General features: G+C 41.5%; 2 protein-coding genes across 2 annotated transcripts; both read left to right on the forward strand.

Moving 5' to 3' along the window:
* Nucleotides 1-817: 817 nt before the first annotated feature.
* LOC137284828 (caspase-7-like) lies at nt 818-7,650 on the forward strand. Its single transcript, XM_067816827.1, has 5 exons — nt 818-842; nt 2,689-2,930; nt 4,939-5,114; nt 5,661-5,826; nt 7,051-7,650. Exons 2-5 carry the CDS (start codon nt 2,729-2,731, stop codon nt 7,323-7,325), a joined length of 819 nt encoding a protein of 272 aa, XP_067672928.1. The 5' UTR covers nt 818-842; nt 2,689-2,728; the 3' UTR covers nt 7,326-7,650.
* Nucleotides 7,651-9,621: 1,971 nt separating this feature from the next.
* On the forward strand, nt 9,622-14,526 carry LOC137284827 (caspase-7-like). The gene is made up of 6 exons (XM_067816826.1): nt 9,622-9,711; nt 10,756-10,815; nt 11,050-11,297; nt 11,501-11,676; nt 12,276-12,435; nt 13,775-14,526. The coding sequence occupies exons 2-6, from the start codon at nt 10,784-10,786 to the stop codon at nt 14,020-14,022; spliced, it is 864 nt and encodes a 287-aa protein (XP_067672927.1). The 5' UTR covers nt 9,622-9,711; nt 10,756-10,783; the 3' UTR covers nt 14,023-14,526.
* Nucleotides 14,527-18,226: the final 3,700 nt, after the last annotated feature.

The raw sequence follows: 18,226 nt of genomic DNA on the forward strand, positions 1-18,226 counted from the left end.
ATTATGGTTTGTGTTTTGTTGTGTTAAAGTGAATAGGCATAGTGGATAAAGATTTGGCTCATCAAGCCACCAGGGTTCAAATCCACACATTTGTACGATGTGTGAAACCTATCCCTGTATAGGTGATTACTACATTTACAGAGAAGAGCAAGCGTAGGACGTTAACAGAGAATATCGACGTAACGTCTGCAAGAAGACCATGCCTCATCTTGGAGACTAGTCTTATGAGGTTCACCCCAGCAACACCATATAGTTACAATATCGGTCATTGCATTTTCTTTACTGGATTGCTTACAGGCGACCGGTATTTTGCAGGAACATTGGAGGGTGGGCATAGCAAACCAAAGGGAGAATATCTTTGCATTCTACAGTTAGTAGTGTGAATGGAAGCACCATCTCAAAGATTATAGTTGTTTTGTTGAAATACTAGATCGTCCAGATAATCACGAAAGATATATACAGTCGAACCCCGTTTACCCGGACGTTTTGGTTTCACTCGAAATTCGCACGGTTAACTGGATCAAATAAGGCATTTTTAGTTAGTCAGGTAAGGACAAACTTTATGGATGACAACTTCTTTGTACAGGTGAGGCAACATTTGGATACAGATTATTGTATTGACAGCGATACTGAAACCTGTATCGAAACATCACAAAAACTGAATAAAGAAGCGTTTATCCATGAAGTTTGTCTTTATGTATATCATACGCGTCTCCTATTTAGAACTATACATTAACACGGATAGAGAGGTTGATAGATAACCTATCTGTGCTGCTGATTACACCTACCTATATCTATAATTATCTGCTTCAAAGTACAACTCTATATACCTGCAGTTACAGGTAGGTTTGCTATTACTAAGTCGTATTCATGTATTAGTAAATCCTCCACTTGAACTGTGTGTCTTACATGTAACGTCAGTACGTCTACGGATGTTTTGTATAAAGAGGGAACCATTCTTCTCTTTAGTCAACTTGATGGCAGTCTAAGTAAACTTACTCTCAGTATTATTCGTGACACTATTCGTATAGCAGTGTAACGAAAAATGGCTAGTCTAAATTTACTTAGACTGGCTTGGTGGGTCACTGACCGTTATCAGCACTAAACAAAACTTGTCTTCACAGCTGGAGAATAGTCACCTGTCTCGACTGGTTTTTATTCTAATGTAACCTTAACAAACCATTCAATTTGATAAACGTTTGAGAGATGTAGCTGTGTCTCTGTTTAGACCAATCATAATTCAGATCATATACGAACGCGTGCATGCTTCATGTGTTCCTTGGTGTTGTTTTGACCAGGACAAAAAGAGACATCGTCGTTGTAATGGGATAGTTCGTAAGTTCGACCTTTGCGTCGAGGTAAAAATCATTTGATGTTTGATGTTGTCACCACATTTAAAGGATTAAGACTCTGGCATTCTACAAAATGTGAAATGTGTTCACTCAAGAAACGAAATATGGCATCTGTACCAGACAGTGAGTGAATCTCGCAATTCAGCTTGTTACATACATGTGTATCACAGAATAAAAGAAGTTGAACTTAAAAAATTGTCACCATTCTACATGAAAGTGCATGTGACATGAGTGTTGGAAATGATAGTTTTCATAATCATTTCCCCAACGCCAGTTATGGCAAGTGCACAGACTACAAGTATCTTCCTACTTCTCGTGGTTGAAGATACTTACGTGCAAATGTACAAGAGGAAAAGGGGAGACTTGATCTCAAGGAGCATACCAACCTGTTTGAGATGGCCAGGTTCTTGGCGGATGAACAAGGACTGAACAAGGCAAAGGCAACATCTAAAGTGATGTGCGTAGATTTGGAGAGACGACTGGGCACCTTGCCTTTCACACTGTCAAATAATGACCTGACAAGCATGCAGTACCTGGACAGTACGTCATATTCTGTGAAGCTGCCAAGCTCACGGTTCTTGTTTCCGTTATATTATATACTGAGTATATAATCTATGTATATACATGTAATCTAGGTATGAAAATGTGTGTTAGATTATATATTGTATGCTGTTATATTTAAAGACAGCTATCAACTTTATTTTAACAATATGATTTATCAGGAATGATCAAATTAAACGTTTCTTATTTTAGTGCTATAATCATTTGAGGTATAAACTATGTTTTATGTATTATTTATCATGTACTGTCCCACTGACTCCTGTTTTTTTGACGCTGCTCTGCAGAGTACGTCAGTTGACGTAGCTAAGATACACAGCGTTCATTAATGTTCATGTTAGTGAACGCTGTGTATCTTAGCTATAGGTAACGACGTGTTAACTTATGTAGAAGGAATGCCTGAAACACTCGTTTATCGCTGTCACAAATTTACAAGTATACAGATTGACGATCACTGGATTATAGTACAGTTAATGCGGGTCGTAACTCAGCACAGCGGATTAGTCCGTCTTCAAGTAGACGTCTAGACAGTCGGTTCCCCATCATGTTCAAACATTCATAACATGAACTGCTAATCAGCAATTGATGATAAACCAGGTAGTGTGATAATATGGATAAGTATAGTACTGTGTTCTAGTGTTCGTGACCTGACATACATCCTAACGGGGGATAAAGTATTTGTTGTTCGTTGTTCTGTAGCCATGGCAATCTCCATCTGACTTGTGTCTTATATATTGTAATTTCTTCACATAATCCAACTCACTCACTCCTCTCGAAGCCAGGATTACAAGACGCCATATTGTCCTTACCCAGTTAACATGGAGTCCGACGTCAACAGAGTGTCGGACAAGTACAATATGGATCACGGGAGACGAGGTCTCGGCGTCATCATCAACAACACCCTGGGGGGCATGGGGAAGGATGTGGAGAGTATGATGGATTGTCTGACGCAGCTGGGATTTGAGGTGTTAGTGTATTCAAGTCAGACGACGAGGCAGATGAAGGAACTGATGAGAAAAGGTAAGTTGACAGGTGAAGCAAACGCACACATGGCTGACAATGAAACACAACTGTGAAACAGGGGAAATCATGATCAGCTTTTGGTAACTTCACTTCCACAACACTTTTTGTTTGTTTGTGCTTTAACACCGCAATCAGCAACATTCCTGCTATTCGGCACTTCTACAATGCAAAATGATATGTCTTTTGAATGTAGTGGTGTTCTAAATGTCTAAGTTGATTGTATAAGATCCCCACGCCGACACTGAGTCTCCAGTTATGACGTCTGCGGGTTAGAACTGGTCTTCACAAACTCATGCCTGTCGTAAGAGGCGACGAATGGGTTCGGATGGTCATGCTCGCTGACTTGGTTGGCACATGTGATCTTATCCCATGTGCGTAGATCGGTGCCCATGATGTTGATCACTGGATTGTCAGGCTCAGACTCGCCTATTTACAGGCCGCCTCCATATAGCTGGAATATTGCTGAGTGTGGCGTTAAACAACCAACCAGTCTAAGAAACTTATCCTCAGTACTTTTCGTTACGCTCCTCCTCCGAGTCTAACAGTGGGAGGTCGCGCCAGGTAACCTTTGACATTGACCAATCAGAACACAGCTTACCAAATCGCAAAAGTGGATATTCGCACATACCTTTTGAACTTTTTATCTCGCAAAGGTTCGTACCCGAACGATTCCGAATGCTATTTAGCGTACGCTCTCCTCCGGGTGATGCACACGGCGTACCTACAACCATGACAACGGTGAGTAAACAGTATCTGAAAGAGAGTTGTTGGCAATATTCAAGGATGTCATCTTGCGGAAATATTAGCTAATGGTAACCATGTCAACAGAAACCCCAAAGCGTATATACTGCAGATCAAATAATTGTGTTTTATGTGGATTTTTGTTTGTGGAGATATTTGTGTCAGTGAGCTGAATATTTTGAAAGTCCCTCCGATCCCCAAATAGTAGCCGTTATCTGATTGGTTAAATGTATCGTCTCGCGTTTGATTGGACGGTCATTAGTCGATCAAAGGTTACCTGACGCGACCTTCTACTAGGTTTTGCTGACTCAGTGGTGGAGTGTAACGAAATACACTGAGACTAAGTTTACTTAGACTGAACAACCAACCAAACTTTGTCAAGGTCTCCTCGGCAAGGGTCATGGGATTGCGTCTTGTGAGACGAATTATGGCTCGATCATCACTACCATCGGCCCTCTGACTCCTTTGCCGTGGGCGACCCTCTACCTAACAGCAGACACATGCATCCTCACAGGTCGATGGACAGGGTGACATTACTGTTCACGTTAGGACTGAAGTTGGAACACGCCGGGACGTCCTTGTGTCATGCAGGTCGATAACTTGCCACCATGTATTTTCTGAAAGTCGGCGTTTTGCCATGTCAAGGGAAAAAAAAACAATCTTGTTACTTTCGCCTCTTAAATCAGATCCGAAAAATGCAGTTCACAAACTTTGCAGTACGTGCCTTTCCTGTAGATGCCTTTCGATTCAATTATGCATCTAAACCCGTGAAGGCCCCGCGGTAGAATAGGCCTTCAGCAACCCACGCTTACAATAAAAGGCGACAATGCCTGTCGTAAGAGGCGACTAACGGGATCGGGTGGTCAGGCTCGCTGACTTGGTTCACACATGTCATCGGTTCCCAATTGCGCAGATCGATGCTCATGTTGTTGATCAGTGGATTGTCTGGTCCAGACTCGATTATTTACATACCGCCGCCATATAGCTGGAATACTGCTAAGTGCGGCGTAAAACTAAACTCACTCACTCACTCAGTTATGCATCAATATTTTGCCATTTACTCTAGAAAGGAATTTCTATCGGGAGAAACTCTTGCACTGACAGTTTTAATATTTTATGTAAACGTATCATAATCTTGTCCCCGATGGTGGTGCCAAAATGTGATGTTCATGATGACGATGATGGTGCTGAGTTCATAAGTCATCATTGCAATGATGCTGATGCTGATGCTGACAAAACCATAAGACGACATCTGTCTTCACAGCCGCGGCGTCCGACCATACTGGGTGTGACTGCTTCGTCTGTGTCATACTCGCCGACGGCGGGGACGACAACGTGAAAGCAACCGACGGCACTGTCAAACTTTCATCACTGGTGGAACCATTCAAAGGTCATATCTGCAAATCTCTGGCTGGAAAACCTAAATTATTCTTTATACAGGTAGTATATCGCGATAAATGGGTTGTAATCGTGAACTCCTTACATTTCAAATAAATAGCCATACAAACCCCAGCACACATTTGTCCCGTTTTCACGTTCAGCCATTCCTTTAAAGCTATTGAATTTGAAAAAAAACAAACAATTATATTGTCAGCCTGTTTCTGAGAATATATAATGACCCCGGTACTCCGACCGTTACATTTTCAGTGAACTTTGTAGGGATTATCATATTTCCAGATTTGTTGGCTTGTTGTTTAACGCTGAAGTCGCAATATCCCAACAATACGCCTGTAAATAATCTGAACCATATAATCGAGTGATCAAGATCATGAGCATCAATCTTCGAAAGTGGGGTAAGTTGAACACTAGCCCGGATTTTTGCAGACCCGTTTCCTGGTTTAACCGTGGAGATCAGAGTTAGAATTGATCTTTAGTAATCCATGCTTGTCGTAAGAGGCGACTAATGCGATCGGGTGGTCAGACTCAAAACCTCTTTTGTGAAGTATAAGCCCCATGTAAGCCATAGAAATATCTGTTGATTCATAGGGATGTCGTGGTAGCGACCTTGACCGCGGTGTTACAGTTGGTGCTGTCCAGAACGTAACTGAAGATGACACAGATGATGATGAGTACGACGAGGTTGACGGCATGCCTAGGACATACAAAATCCCATCAGGTGCCGACTTTCTCCTGGCGTATTCTACAGTTGCAGGTAGTTGCATTAAATTCACATCAAGGATATCTTCCGCCAGGGCCGTATCCAATATATCATTTATATTTTACATGTTATATTCATGGAGACTGATGGCAGAACATGTCAGGATTGTTTGTGGCCGGAAGTGACTGAGAGACCATCGTCGAAAATGTCGAACAATGTAGCTCCCATGTTGTAACCGGAAGTAGTTGGAGTTCCTGGTTGTTGGCGAACATGACTGATTGATCTTTTGAGAAGTTTTAGAAATGGACAGTTTTTGGAAGGCTGGTTATACCTATGTAAGAACAAGAGAGATAATCTAGGCCTGACTTGTGTCTTATCTTCAAACGTGGCTTGAACAGTTAGCTGTCTAGCTGGCAGAATTCTGACAGCATCTAACACTATTTCAGATCCAATAGCCGGAGAGTTTGAAGACATTCGACAGTGACTGTATTCTGGGCATACAAAACTCGTTACTTACTGATACTACCTCTTACGGTCCCCATTGCAGAGTAGTTTGGTTTTTTTATTTGCTTTTCACTTTGGAATTCACCTCGTAACAGCCGACGTTTGGTATGTTAGAGATACATTGTTGCTGCCTTACTCAGCAATATTCCAACTATATGTGGGAACCAGGAAGTAACAGAGTCATCAGGCAAACTGCCTGATATTGTCAGCACCGAACCTGAATCGCTCGATGCATTAAATCGCCTTTAACAACGCAAGGGTGTCAAGGAACTATTCTAAACAGAGATAGGAATCAATACTGAGGATAACCATATTGGAACTGTTTAGCCGGTTGGCGTATTTGGTTCCGAGTGGACATGCAAAATCTGCAGTCAGTCATTCAGAACGGCACATCTGATTTCTTTATCTCGAAAACCTAAGGTTGCCTGGCTGGCGTATTTGGTTCCGAGTGGACATGCAAAGTCTGCAGTCAATCATCAGAACATTCTGATTTCTTTATCTCGAAAACGAGTTTTACACCTATATAATGTAAATGGATAATGACATTATTACACTAACACTGTTGTTTCTAAGTTCCATGTTCATCAACCACAGGACAATGTTAATATATTCTGCGAGGAGGTTCATTCGTTTAGATACAAATTATTTATCTCTGTCTCAGGAATGTAGGTAACGGAGGAGGCAAGTGGTCCTGACTTGTCTTAGTGTATAACATGCAACGCCAGATCCCATGGCATGTAGTTGTAGCATAGCTAATAACACATTCTGTTGCAGGGTACCAGGCGTCACAGAACGCGATGGCAGGATCATGTTACATAAACGCTTTGAGTAGCGCCCTGAAGAAATACAGCACGACCATGGACATTTTGAGAATATTGATTCTAGTCAACAAAATGGTGGCTCGGGGATTCCAGTCCAGGACTGGTCGCCTTAACAATAGAAGTCCGGTGACGCAAATGCCATCTTTTGTCTCCATGCTGACCAAAGACCTCATCTTCTCTCCAAAGGAGGAAGTAGTTTGGGTTAGACGCGAGATCGAACCTTCTTAATATTGGAACTGATGAAGTAAAAAAATACGGTTGTTCAAATGTTGAGACAAGTATGAAACGTTACCCCAGTGTTATGTACTGAGAGTAAAATGTTAGCCACCTGGATATCAAAGATGGCCGCCAAATCCACGATAACCGCCATTTGTCACAGCGAGTGACAATTAGTGCTGTTGTTAACTGTCAGTACCAAGCTGAGCCTGAGTGTAAATTTTGAAACCTCTCGGATTTCACTTGCCATAATTTTTCTGACAGTCACTAACCAAAGACGCTAGTGATGTGTATAGATGTATGTAATTAACCGTATGAATACACACGACAAAACCCCTTCTGGAATTTCAGAAATGTGCCCTTCCAGGGAATATAGTATTCGAGGCATATACGAATCTGTCAATACACTCATTTGTGACAGATTTTTTAGTTCAGCCTGTTGGTTAAAATGGTATTGCTATACTACTGAAATATCTTGCAATAATATCGTGATAGTTTGATGGGCACTATCCTTAATAGTTAGTCCATGAAATATTCACAATAATTAATATTAGTATAATACGTTATATACATAAGCGTTGCGATCGATACAAAACTCTACTTTTTTTCTCTTATCTTAGATTCAAATTAATGACATATGTTCTATGTGATCAAAAGTGTAGGGTAATATCAAAACCTAGATACAAATTCATTCAAACTGAAAAGGAGCCCAACTTAGTGAAATTTCCTGAACTTCATTCGTATTCATAATAATGCAGATCCTATATTTTGGAGCTTTTGGACAATCTGGATCAGGCCCGATAACCTGCAGTAAAACCAGGATTCGAACCCACTTTCTCAGTGTAAGGCATTTAATCACCTGCAGAGAAAGTCAGCGATCTAACCCACTCATCCACTGCGGCGTCTTCAAAGAGAAAAGTCTGACAACTGGTACTCTACATCACGTACATTGTGCGTCTGACAAGTTTATATTAGCACCGCTCCTGTGTCAATGAATACACATCGAGTCCACCTTTCTTTCAAGTGAACCCGTAAGGATTCAGGTTAGAACTGATCTTCGGCAATGCATGCTTGTCGTAAGTGACAAAAGACGGGATCGGGTGGTCCGGCTCGCACACTTGGTTGACACGTCACAGTATCCCAATTGCCTAGACCGATGCTCATGTTGTTGATCACTGGATTGTCTGGTCCAGACTCGACTATTTACAGAAACTAAACTCACTCTTTTAAGGGACTGATGTTTGGTTGAGTACAAGGACCTACCGCTTAACCTTTCACAGGCAGTCATTTCTCTAATTCCGGTTTTACAAAGATCAAAATACTAGTAACAGTTTGTTGAGGAAATCTGCTATATTGCTCAAACTATCCTCCACGTTACTCAGAAATATTATTATCTACAGTTGTCAAATTGGAGTGTCTATTGCTGTCGGGAGAGTTTATCGTCAGAGTGAAACATAAATCTAAATATTGAAATTTCAACCATACATTTGAAAAAAACCTTTTCCGTGTTGTCACAGCCTATGATGTACCAACTAGCAACTGCAAGATTATGTCTGATTCATATGATCCGGGCGATCACTTGTAGAGAGTCAGTGCCTCCGGGAGATAATGTTCTACACAGCATTGACTACAAGTCTTGCAAACTGAATTCCCTCAAAGAGTTTTCTGAAATGGGAAGTAGACAAATTACGCTGACCAAACTACCAATGACGCTTTGCTGACCAAGCGGTAAGATTTTTGTCAATATAAAGAGAGTATATTTGATACAGACTAGTCACCGTCAGAGTTCATACCGTTAATCTCTTTAAGTTTGCAAATACTGTTTTCCATGAACACACATTCACAAAGGACCGATACGCTTAGCCCAATGTAGCCATATCGTTACATGATGCCGACGTGATGCAAGGGCCCATTTGGAACGTTCTCGGGTTTTATCTGGAGGTCAAATTCCATGCATGTGGTTTATAAGGTGATTATCAGCCGCCGACACAATAGTGACCCGCCTACAGTCGACCATGTATACGTTTGACACAACACTTGGACAGCTCAGTCGCATACTGAGGGAAAGTGTCATAACATTTTTAGTATTTTTCAAATTCTAGTAGTATTAAACGTTTTGTTAAAAAGATAACTATGATTTTAATTAAATGTTCTTCATTCATATATATACATGCAGTCATATGAATACAGGCTGATAAATGAAAATTTACTTTGCATATACAACTGTCGGCGGATAATCGTTGTTCTGGTTGCCAACATACCCTTGCTAAAATTACGCTCCTTTTGAGATGACCCCTTACAGGTGGGTGTATAAACAAGATTTCATCCAGATATGAAGTTTCATGATCTAGGTGTTGAAAAGTGAGCTTTCAATAATTCATACAGGAATTTGTTCAATGTAAGTATATCTATATATTTGCTTATAGTTAAGATATGTGGCTAATGCAAGTTTGAAATTAGTTAAAAAATAAAATGAAAGTAGTATTTGTTGGAGTTCGTTAGAATCTATAGATTTCTGCGCTGTTTGGACTTTCTTAGTGACTGCCTTCTGGAATATCTGTATTTTCATATCTGTATAGCTAAGCTATTGTTCCGAGAAAGACTGTAATGACACCTTTATAGGCGCACCCATGAGTATGTTCGTAGATTACGATTAAACCTTTATAAAACATTCCGAAGGTTACGATTACACCGTTCATAAACTACCACGTATATTACTATTAAACCTTTATAAAACACTGGGTAGGTTACGATTATACCTGTATAAAGTTAGACTACGATCACACCTAGATAAAGCAAAACGTAGACTACAGTCACCCCTGGATAAAGCACTACATATACTGCGATCACACTTGGATCTGCACTACGATCGCATCTGGATATAGCACTTCATGGACTGTGGTCACACCTGGATAAAGCACTACGTGGACGTTCACCATAACTGAATAAATCACTACATGGACTACGATCACACCTGGATAAAGCACCATGTATACCTGTACGTGGACTATGTTCGTACATAAAACATAAATTTCTTCTGTAGACTCATATAGAGCCGAGTAGGTTCTGACTGCTTTGTGATAAAGCTTTCTAACACATATACATGCCGCAACACAGTGGTTCGAATCACTGGCTGGGCAAGGTTTTCTCAATAAAGATCAGGACTTTTGCAATCGTATGTTGATTGTGTATGCTATGATGAAGATATTTTTCAAATTTGAACGAAATCGGTGAAGAAATGAAATACTCCAGAAAACCGCTACACTCATAACACAAAATACCCATTATTCCATGTAATGAATTCAATGGTAGAAGTTTGCTAATCATAACATATAAAAACAATATACGATTACAAAAAGTCTAGATTTTGGGAAAATATATTGTCCAAACACTGGTTCGAACCCCTGTGTGCTGCAGTACTTTCTTTCACCCTTGTTTTCAGATTCCTTAAAATACATCGACATAACCGTATGGAGGATTCTTATCTGGCGCCTTCTCAAAGGTTAGTTGCCTGTCAAAATAATTAATGTCCTCTCAGTCCATGCTGACGAATTCCCACCAACTGTAATCACAGTGACAACTGGACATTTTATAAATATATAATGTCTGTAACACATCATAGGAAATATGTGCATGTCACAGTGAACGTCCCGATGAAAATAAGTGACCCAAATAGAACACATACGTACAAACGCACACGAAGGGAGACAGAGCATTTCGTACTTTTAATCTTCAGGCGTGGAAAAGTGACGATTGTAAGATGTGACATGTCCAACATCCCCGACGAGTACAACATGTCCCACCGTCACCGTGGTGTCGCTGTCGTCATCAACAACAAGGACTTTACCACTCTAGGGGTGGGGTGTCGAGGAGGTACGGACCAGGATGGGAGGGAGGTGGCAGAACGCTGGGAGGGGCTGGGGTTTGACGTGAGAATGTACGCCAATCAGACCAAGAAACAGATGCAGGAGGTGATGACCCAAAGTGAGTAGATTGTCCTCAAACCGATTAATCCCTGATTGTGTCAATTGTGTCCGATACATCATGAACTATTCGACAGTGCGGGACGTTGTTGCTAATATCATTCAATGAGGTGTTTGATGCAGACCATCGCTATGTAGCTTGAGTTTGTTAATCTTGTGGTGCGATTGTTTGACGGACATCCGTCAATCTACCCTCTGCTGCAGCATCTAAAGACGACCACAGTGACAGCGACTGCTTCGTGTGCGTGATTCTGTCTCACGGGGAGGAGGACAAGATCTACGGCACAGATGGTCCAGTGGAGGTCACCAGACTCTTGAACCCTTTCAAAGGTCATCGCTGTCCAACCCTGGCTGGTAAACCAAAACTGTTCTTCATCCAGGTAAGATGAAAACAGCGAGTTAGCATGCACATCCGTCATCCCAAGCACAGGCCAAGGAGAAGTTACATGTTTAAACTGGCTTTAGCACCAACATTGACAGGGGAAAGTCGTCGCTTTTACTCTTCTTTACGTTACAAGGTTGGAATGGGTGTCTCTGTCATCGGTGATCATTTTGGGCCCTTGTAGTAAATGCGCAGAGTAGGGTTCTGTAGTTGTGCTAGGATCCGTTGAAGGTGAACTCTTATCCCAGACTATTCCTGGTAACAGCATGACCGAAGCTAGTTATAGAGTGGTTCGTTGACGTCTGCGCTGTGAGAAGCTACACCGGTTTGGTTTGAGAACTTTACCTTGAACAAACTAAATGTGTAACATCACAGATTACAATCAGTTTTTAGGTTTTACAGTCATCTGAATTTGAAAACATACAGAACTATACACTTACTGTCATTTTAATTATCTAAAGTTTTTGCTTATTGATAAATCAAGAACACTGGACATTGTTAATCCTCAATCACTTATTGGAGCCTGGTTTGATTCTTATTCTATCTCCAAATCAATCCTTTCACGATGAAAAGATTTTGACATGTGTTTTTTCTCAGGCATGCCGAGGAAAGGCGACTGACTTTGGAGCCGACGTCACTGACGCCGTGAACATGGATGGTTGGGACGACGACGTCGAGGTGGAGGACATGGAGGAGCCGGTGACGTACAGGATTCCAACAGAGGCAGACTTCCTCATCGCGTACTCCGTTGTGTCAGGTAGTTACTATACTCATCATTTTATATCATTTATACTATTATTCATTCTACATAAATAAGAGTGGTGGCCAAGTGGTGTACACCAGCTATCGAAGTAAGGGTTGGCTTCTACTTATGGGTCAAATGTGATAAATACTCTCGACGCAAAACTATAACCCAGTTTACCTAATGAATTATATCCAAGGGTTTTACATCATATGAAACCCAGAGGGTAAGTGTTTTATTACATATATGAGCCGTTAAGTAACACGTTTATGTAATGATATTTTACGCCAGATAGACTTAGGGTACCCGAAAGAAACGGGCGTAAAATATATATTACTACCGGACATGCACTTGAACAAGCTTCCGACCCAAGTAAATATTGAATTTACTTTAGTAGATTGGCTCCCTAAGCAAAACATATCTCAAAAAGAGACGTTTACACATAGCAACATCACTGAAACAAACTAAAAGACTACAAGAAAAAAAGCAGGAGAGATATTTCATTTTGGGTGACTTCATTTAGGAACCAAGTTGCAGGATTGCATATGCGGTTAGAACATGACTATTCCATTCACAACCTCTTAAGAAAACGTCACAGTACTTCATCGTTAAGAAATGCATGAAATTATTCTATTCACTGTTCATGACGTCACCGGCTGATGGCATGACACTAGTTGTACACTAGGCTGCCTCCTGTGAGGGGTATCTGTGCAGCGATATTGACTACACCTTTCTTAATTTTGCAGCGATATTGACGACACCTTTTTTAAATTTTCCCTCTGAAAATGTCGATGAGAAACACACAGAAAATGCCAGTCTCTAGTGAATGAATCAATCATAACGAAATGTTATATTAAACACGTGAAGGTCCGGGTTAAAAGTGGTCGTCAGTAACCCATGCTTGTCGTTAGAGGCGACTAACTGGATCGGGCGTTCAGGCAAGCTGAGTTGGTTGGCACATGCAGTCGTATTCCAGATGCGTAGATCGATGCTCATGTTGTTGATCACTGGATTGTCTTATAAAGACTCGACTGTTTACAGACCGCCGCCATATAGCTGGAATATTGCTGAGTGCGGAGTTAAACAGCCAACCAAACTTTGCCACGGTCTCCTCGGGAGATCGTCACTGCAATCGACCCTTCTGTGCCATGGGCGACCCTTAACGCCACCACTAGTGGCGACGATGCGCCAGGACTTCAGACGTAGACACGTGTCATCGTATCCCAGTTCCGTAGATTGATGTGCATGTTGGTGATCACTGGATTGTCTTGTCCTGACGTCCGTTGTATCGATGCAATACTGCGTTAAATAACTGATAAACAAACAAACGTGCTCATGACATCTGTTGTTACAGGGTACTACTCATGGCGTGACAACATGCAGGGTTCGCTGTTCATACAAGCGTTGTGTGAAGTTCTGAAGGAACATGGCGCTAGACTTGACCTCATGACCTTAATGACAAGGGTCAACAAGATGGTGGCGTACGGATTCGAAGTTCAAGAAATACGAGACGTTAAGAGGCCGTATGTTTACAAGATGAAACAGATGCCTAGTGTGGTGTCCATGCTGACCAAGGATCTATACTTCCGACCTAAAGAGTAAGATTTATTGTACAACTCGCTTATTAGTTATTGAATAACTCGCACGCTTGAGTAAGAAAGGGGCAAGTGAGTGAAAAACCCCCACTCTTTTCGGTTATTGTAAACTGAAGAATCTCTCACATGAAACACATCGATGCCCCGTCCCATCAATCCAAGAACACAGGTGGCCAAGTCTGTTCTGAGGAATTACGAAACGTTTCGGAACTTAAGAAACTATCTGATCGAATCCCCGTTCGTCCCGATCGTGTTTCGTCAGCACCATGCTTGAAGGGTCCTGTATCATTTCGTGGTTTGCTGACACCCTGTCATGTAACTGGGATATTGTTCTGAAAGGAAGCAGAAGAAAGGAGGTGAAAACAAGTCATTGATGTTCCCCTGTTAATATCTGGTGGTAAATAGATTAATGTGACCAATACACATGTGTTTGTGCTGCCGGAACATTTGCCCTTAATCGACCACCATCACGAGTTACTTCCCTTGAATAAAACTTAGTTTCTCTCTCTCATTTCATGAATATGTTGCAGGCAGTCCTTTAAGAAGTGTTTTAAAGCGTCTTCAGAAAAGACGAGGTGTCTGAAAAGGAAATGAGAAAAAGGGGCGTGTCTAATATTTCACACGGGTAACTTACACAGGGACTGTGTCAAGGTCATGGTCCAGAAATACATTTACGGAAAGCTGAGACTGTGTTTCAGTGTTTCATATAAATATCTCACGAATAAACGTCTTTCAATACACATTCGTTAAGACTGCACCGCATGTACATGTTCATGTACAACAAATGATGCATGTGAGAATGTATTCTGATCATGAAACTCACAAACGTGCTTCGTTAAATGTGAACAGAACAGAGTGACTGTCAGGCTCTCGGAAAAACGTTTAAACCGAAACTGACGCTAACGCAAAGCGGCGAAAATCTGTGTTAACGTGGTTTATATAAGCTGCAAACAGGAATGCCTCAAAGCAAGGTTGCCATGAATTTGATATTCATCAAAACATAATATGATCTGCTTGGACTTTTTATACAGTTGGATAACGGGTGACGTCACGGCAACAAAACAACCACATTCTACCGAACCGATACCAAACTACCACATTAACAGCTGGGACATTCCTGGGATGATAGCAATTAGATTTAGAGGCACAACATTCGGAACGCACGTCAGACGGCACGACATTAATTTTTGCTTCCATGTCACCGTCACGGCGGCCCTGGGTGCTGTTTCACAAAGCAACCTTAGAACAAAGACAGCCTTACGTTTATGTTAAGGCATAGGAGATACGGTCACCTTAGCGCTAAGACTACTTTAAGTCTATGTTAAGGCATGGAAGATACGGTCACCTTAGCGCTAAGATCGCTTAGTACAACGGCACTCAGAACAGTACACTCTTTACAGATGAGGCATCTCCTGGAAAGCTTTATGGGTCTCGTTAGGGTATAAAAGGCTGTAGCAACGTTTGATGCAATGCAGTGACGTAACGGCCATGGTCATTGCTTTCTCCTTACCGGTCCTCCATAGGAAATGAGACGGTAGATACCTACGAGAGGACCAGCATCAGAAACAGAATCAGGCTTTAGCTGAAACCGTGATGGCTGAGCAGTTTGGTGTGTGCTGGCGATTTACACTTTTCACTAAGGTATCAGAGGGGTACAAAAGTCCACTGCCTGTAGTCTAACAGTTGTCCGACTTTCATTTTTGAAGAAGCCGTGGTGGCTGAGAAAATTAGGCGACTGTCTGTGTGTGCTGGCGATTCGGTGTCTGACTTTGAAGGTGTGGATTCGAATCCCGGACTGGACTGGACTGGACTGAGCCCAATAAAAGTACTAGAATCTGTACTTTACTGAAAAATTATTTAGTCCCCAATGTAACATATGATACAATCAATCAACCTGTATACTCGCAGCTGCATTGATGGAATATTAGTACATGTGGAATACTCCTCGTAGTCCTGCTCACATTATATGTTTAAAGCAATACTTCATATCAACGTAATATGTCAGTCTTGACCAGACAATCCAATGACTGATGCCATGAACCTCCGTCAACCAATTCAACCTGTCTGACCTCCAGATGCCTTACCTTAGCCAAAACACATGGGATACATCGGGATTATAGCAAGTAGGCACACCTGGAGAAATTGGTGAAACTTACAAATCATGATACATGCAACCAAACATGAAGCATTCTGATTAGCTAACAAAATATATGTTCATGATGGAATCAATCAGATATTCATATTGAAAGTCATTTTGCAGTTGTCCAACGTTCAAAATTAAAAATCTAAAGTTACGCATTGTCAGTGTACGTAGCCTTTTATAAATAAATCCTTTCTTGTGGGTGGGTGTTGTGCGAGCTGTCTTTATGTAACGGTGTCCGGACGCCTTTCTCACAATGTTGGTGTTGTTTCTAATATTGCATGAAGACCTCTGAAAATGTAGCTAATTCAAAAAAGATACCTCATCCTGAACACAAGCCATCATTCAAGAGTTATAGTGTCTGTGAAACAACAGCCCCCGTTACTGCCAGAGTAAGCATTGCCGTCAGAAAACCTATCATCGTACACTACATGAAGCCGTTTTCATTTATCTTTAAATCATATCATGGAGTGAAGGCCATGAGTGGGAGGAACAGCCAAGGTTGTTCAGTCTTCGATCCATTTTGGGGAACCCGCCACTGACAAATGGTGATTATGCGTCTCGTGCAGACTAAAAAGTTTTTGTCAGCAACCGTGTGCAATAAGTTCACTGATTCTAAGGAACTTGATTTGTAACTGCGGCAAGAAGATTATTTAACAGCGAAAAGACTCTCCTTGCTGTTAGGGTCGTCAAACATGGTGAGGGCAATTGCCTGATGACATAGGCAACAAGACAAAACAACAACAACATGTGATCAAAAACAGCTGAGCTACGTATGTTTCAGCATTAAATTCGGCTATGGGGTAGGGGTGTTTGGGTAAGTTAGTGGTTAAAGCGTTCGTTCGTCACGCCGAAGACCCGGGTCGATTCCCAACACGGGTGTAGTGTGTGATTCCATTCGCCTCCCTCGCCTCGAGATTGCTGGATTGTTGCTAAAACGGCGGAGCTCACTCTTGTCAATGTCGTTTTGATACCATGGGGTGACTGTCTCTCGCGGTTCAGTGTGAACTGACTTTCCTGATTACAGTTCAACGTTACAAGATCAGTGTTTATGGACGCTGTTCACCTTAACGCAAACGCTCAAACTCTTATGCTACCATTGTACACAGAATAGCGTTATTGCTAAGAACACACGTAACCATAAACTGATTATCTGATAAAATTATATTACAAATTACAACTCAGTGGCTGCAATCGGCTTAGATGTTCAAACGTTGATAACATCAGCTTACAGAGATATGATGTTGTAAACATGAAGATGCACATTGATTTATAATCACTCAGTTTCTAAATAACCCCGAACAGCTCTTTCATTAAAACCTTTTAAACAGATTAACGACCAAACACATAAAATAAAGAGAAAATGTATTCGATCTATGTTCTAAATAGGTGGTCGGTCAGGTAGCCTTGTGGGTAAGGTGCTTGCTTAGAAAAAAAACGAAGACTTGGGTTGAATTTCCCACCCTGGTACAATGTGTTATGTATATAATGGCATTTCTGGTGTCATCTGACTTTAAACTCACCCGTGAAGGTCCCGGGGTAGAATAGGCCTTCAGCAACCCATGCTTGCCATAAAAGGCGACTCAGCTTGTCGTAAGAGGCGACTAACGGGATCGGGTGGTCTGACTTGGTTGACGCATGTCATCGGTTCCCAATTGCGCAGATCGATGCTCATGTTGTTGATCACTTGATTGTCTGGTCCAGACTCGATTATTTACAGACCGCCGCCATATAGCTGTAATATTGCTGAGTGCGGCGTAAAACTAAACTCACTCACTCACTCACTCTGACTTTAAAATACTAATCCTATCTAAGCACTTCTTTGGAAGATGGAGATCTATCAGAATCAACATTCATACATGATTTACCTGTTATATTTATCTTTGTCACATTCGTAAACCTTTTCTTTCTTCTGCCTTCCACATTAACTACAGCCAATAAACAACATTTCCCAATCGATATTGACATGTTCATTTGTCCCTTGTAAACATGACACAAGAGGATTCATGATCCCATGAACAGATGCACGGGCAGTCCGTGCAAGGTGACGTCATAGCTTCCACTCTCCGGT

Source organism: Haliotis asinina, chromosome 5 (genome assembly GCF_037392515.1).
Source record: "Haliotis asinina isolate JCU_RB_2024 chromosome 5, JCU_Hal_asi_v2, whole genome shotgun sequence".
NCBI classification, from domain to species: domain Eukaryota; kingdom Metazoa; phylum Mollusca; class Gastropoda; order Lepetellida; family Haliotidae; genus Haliotis; species Haliotis asinina.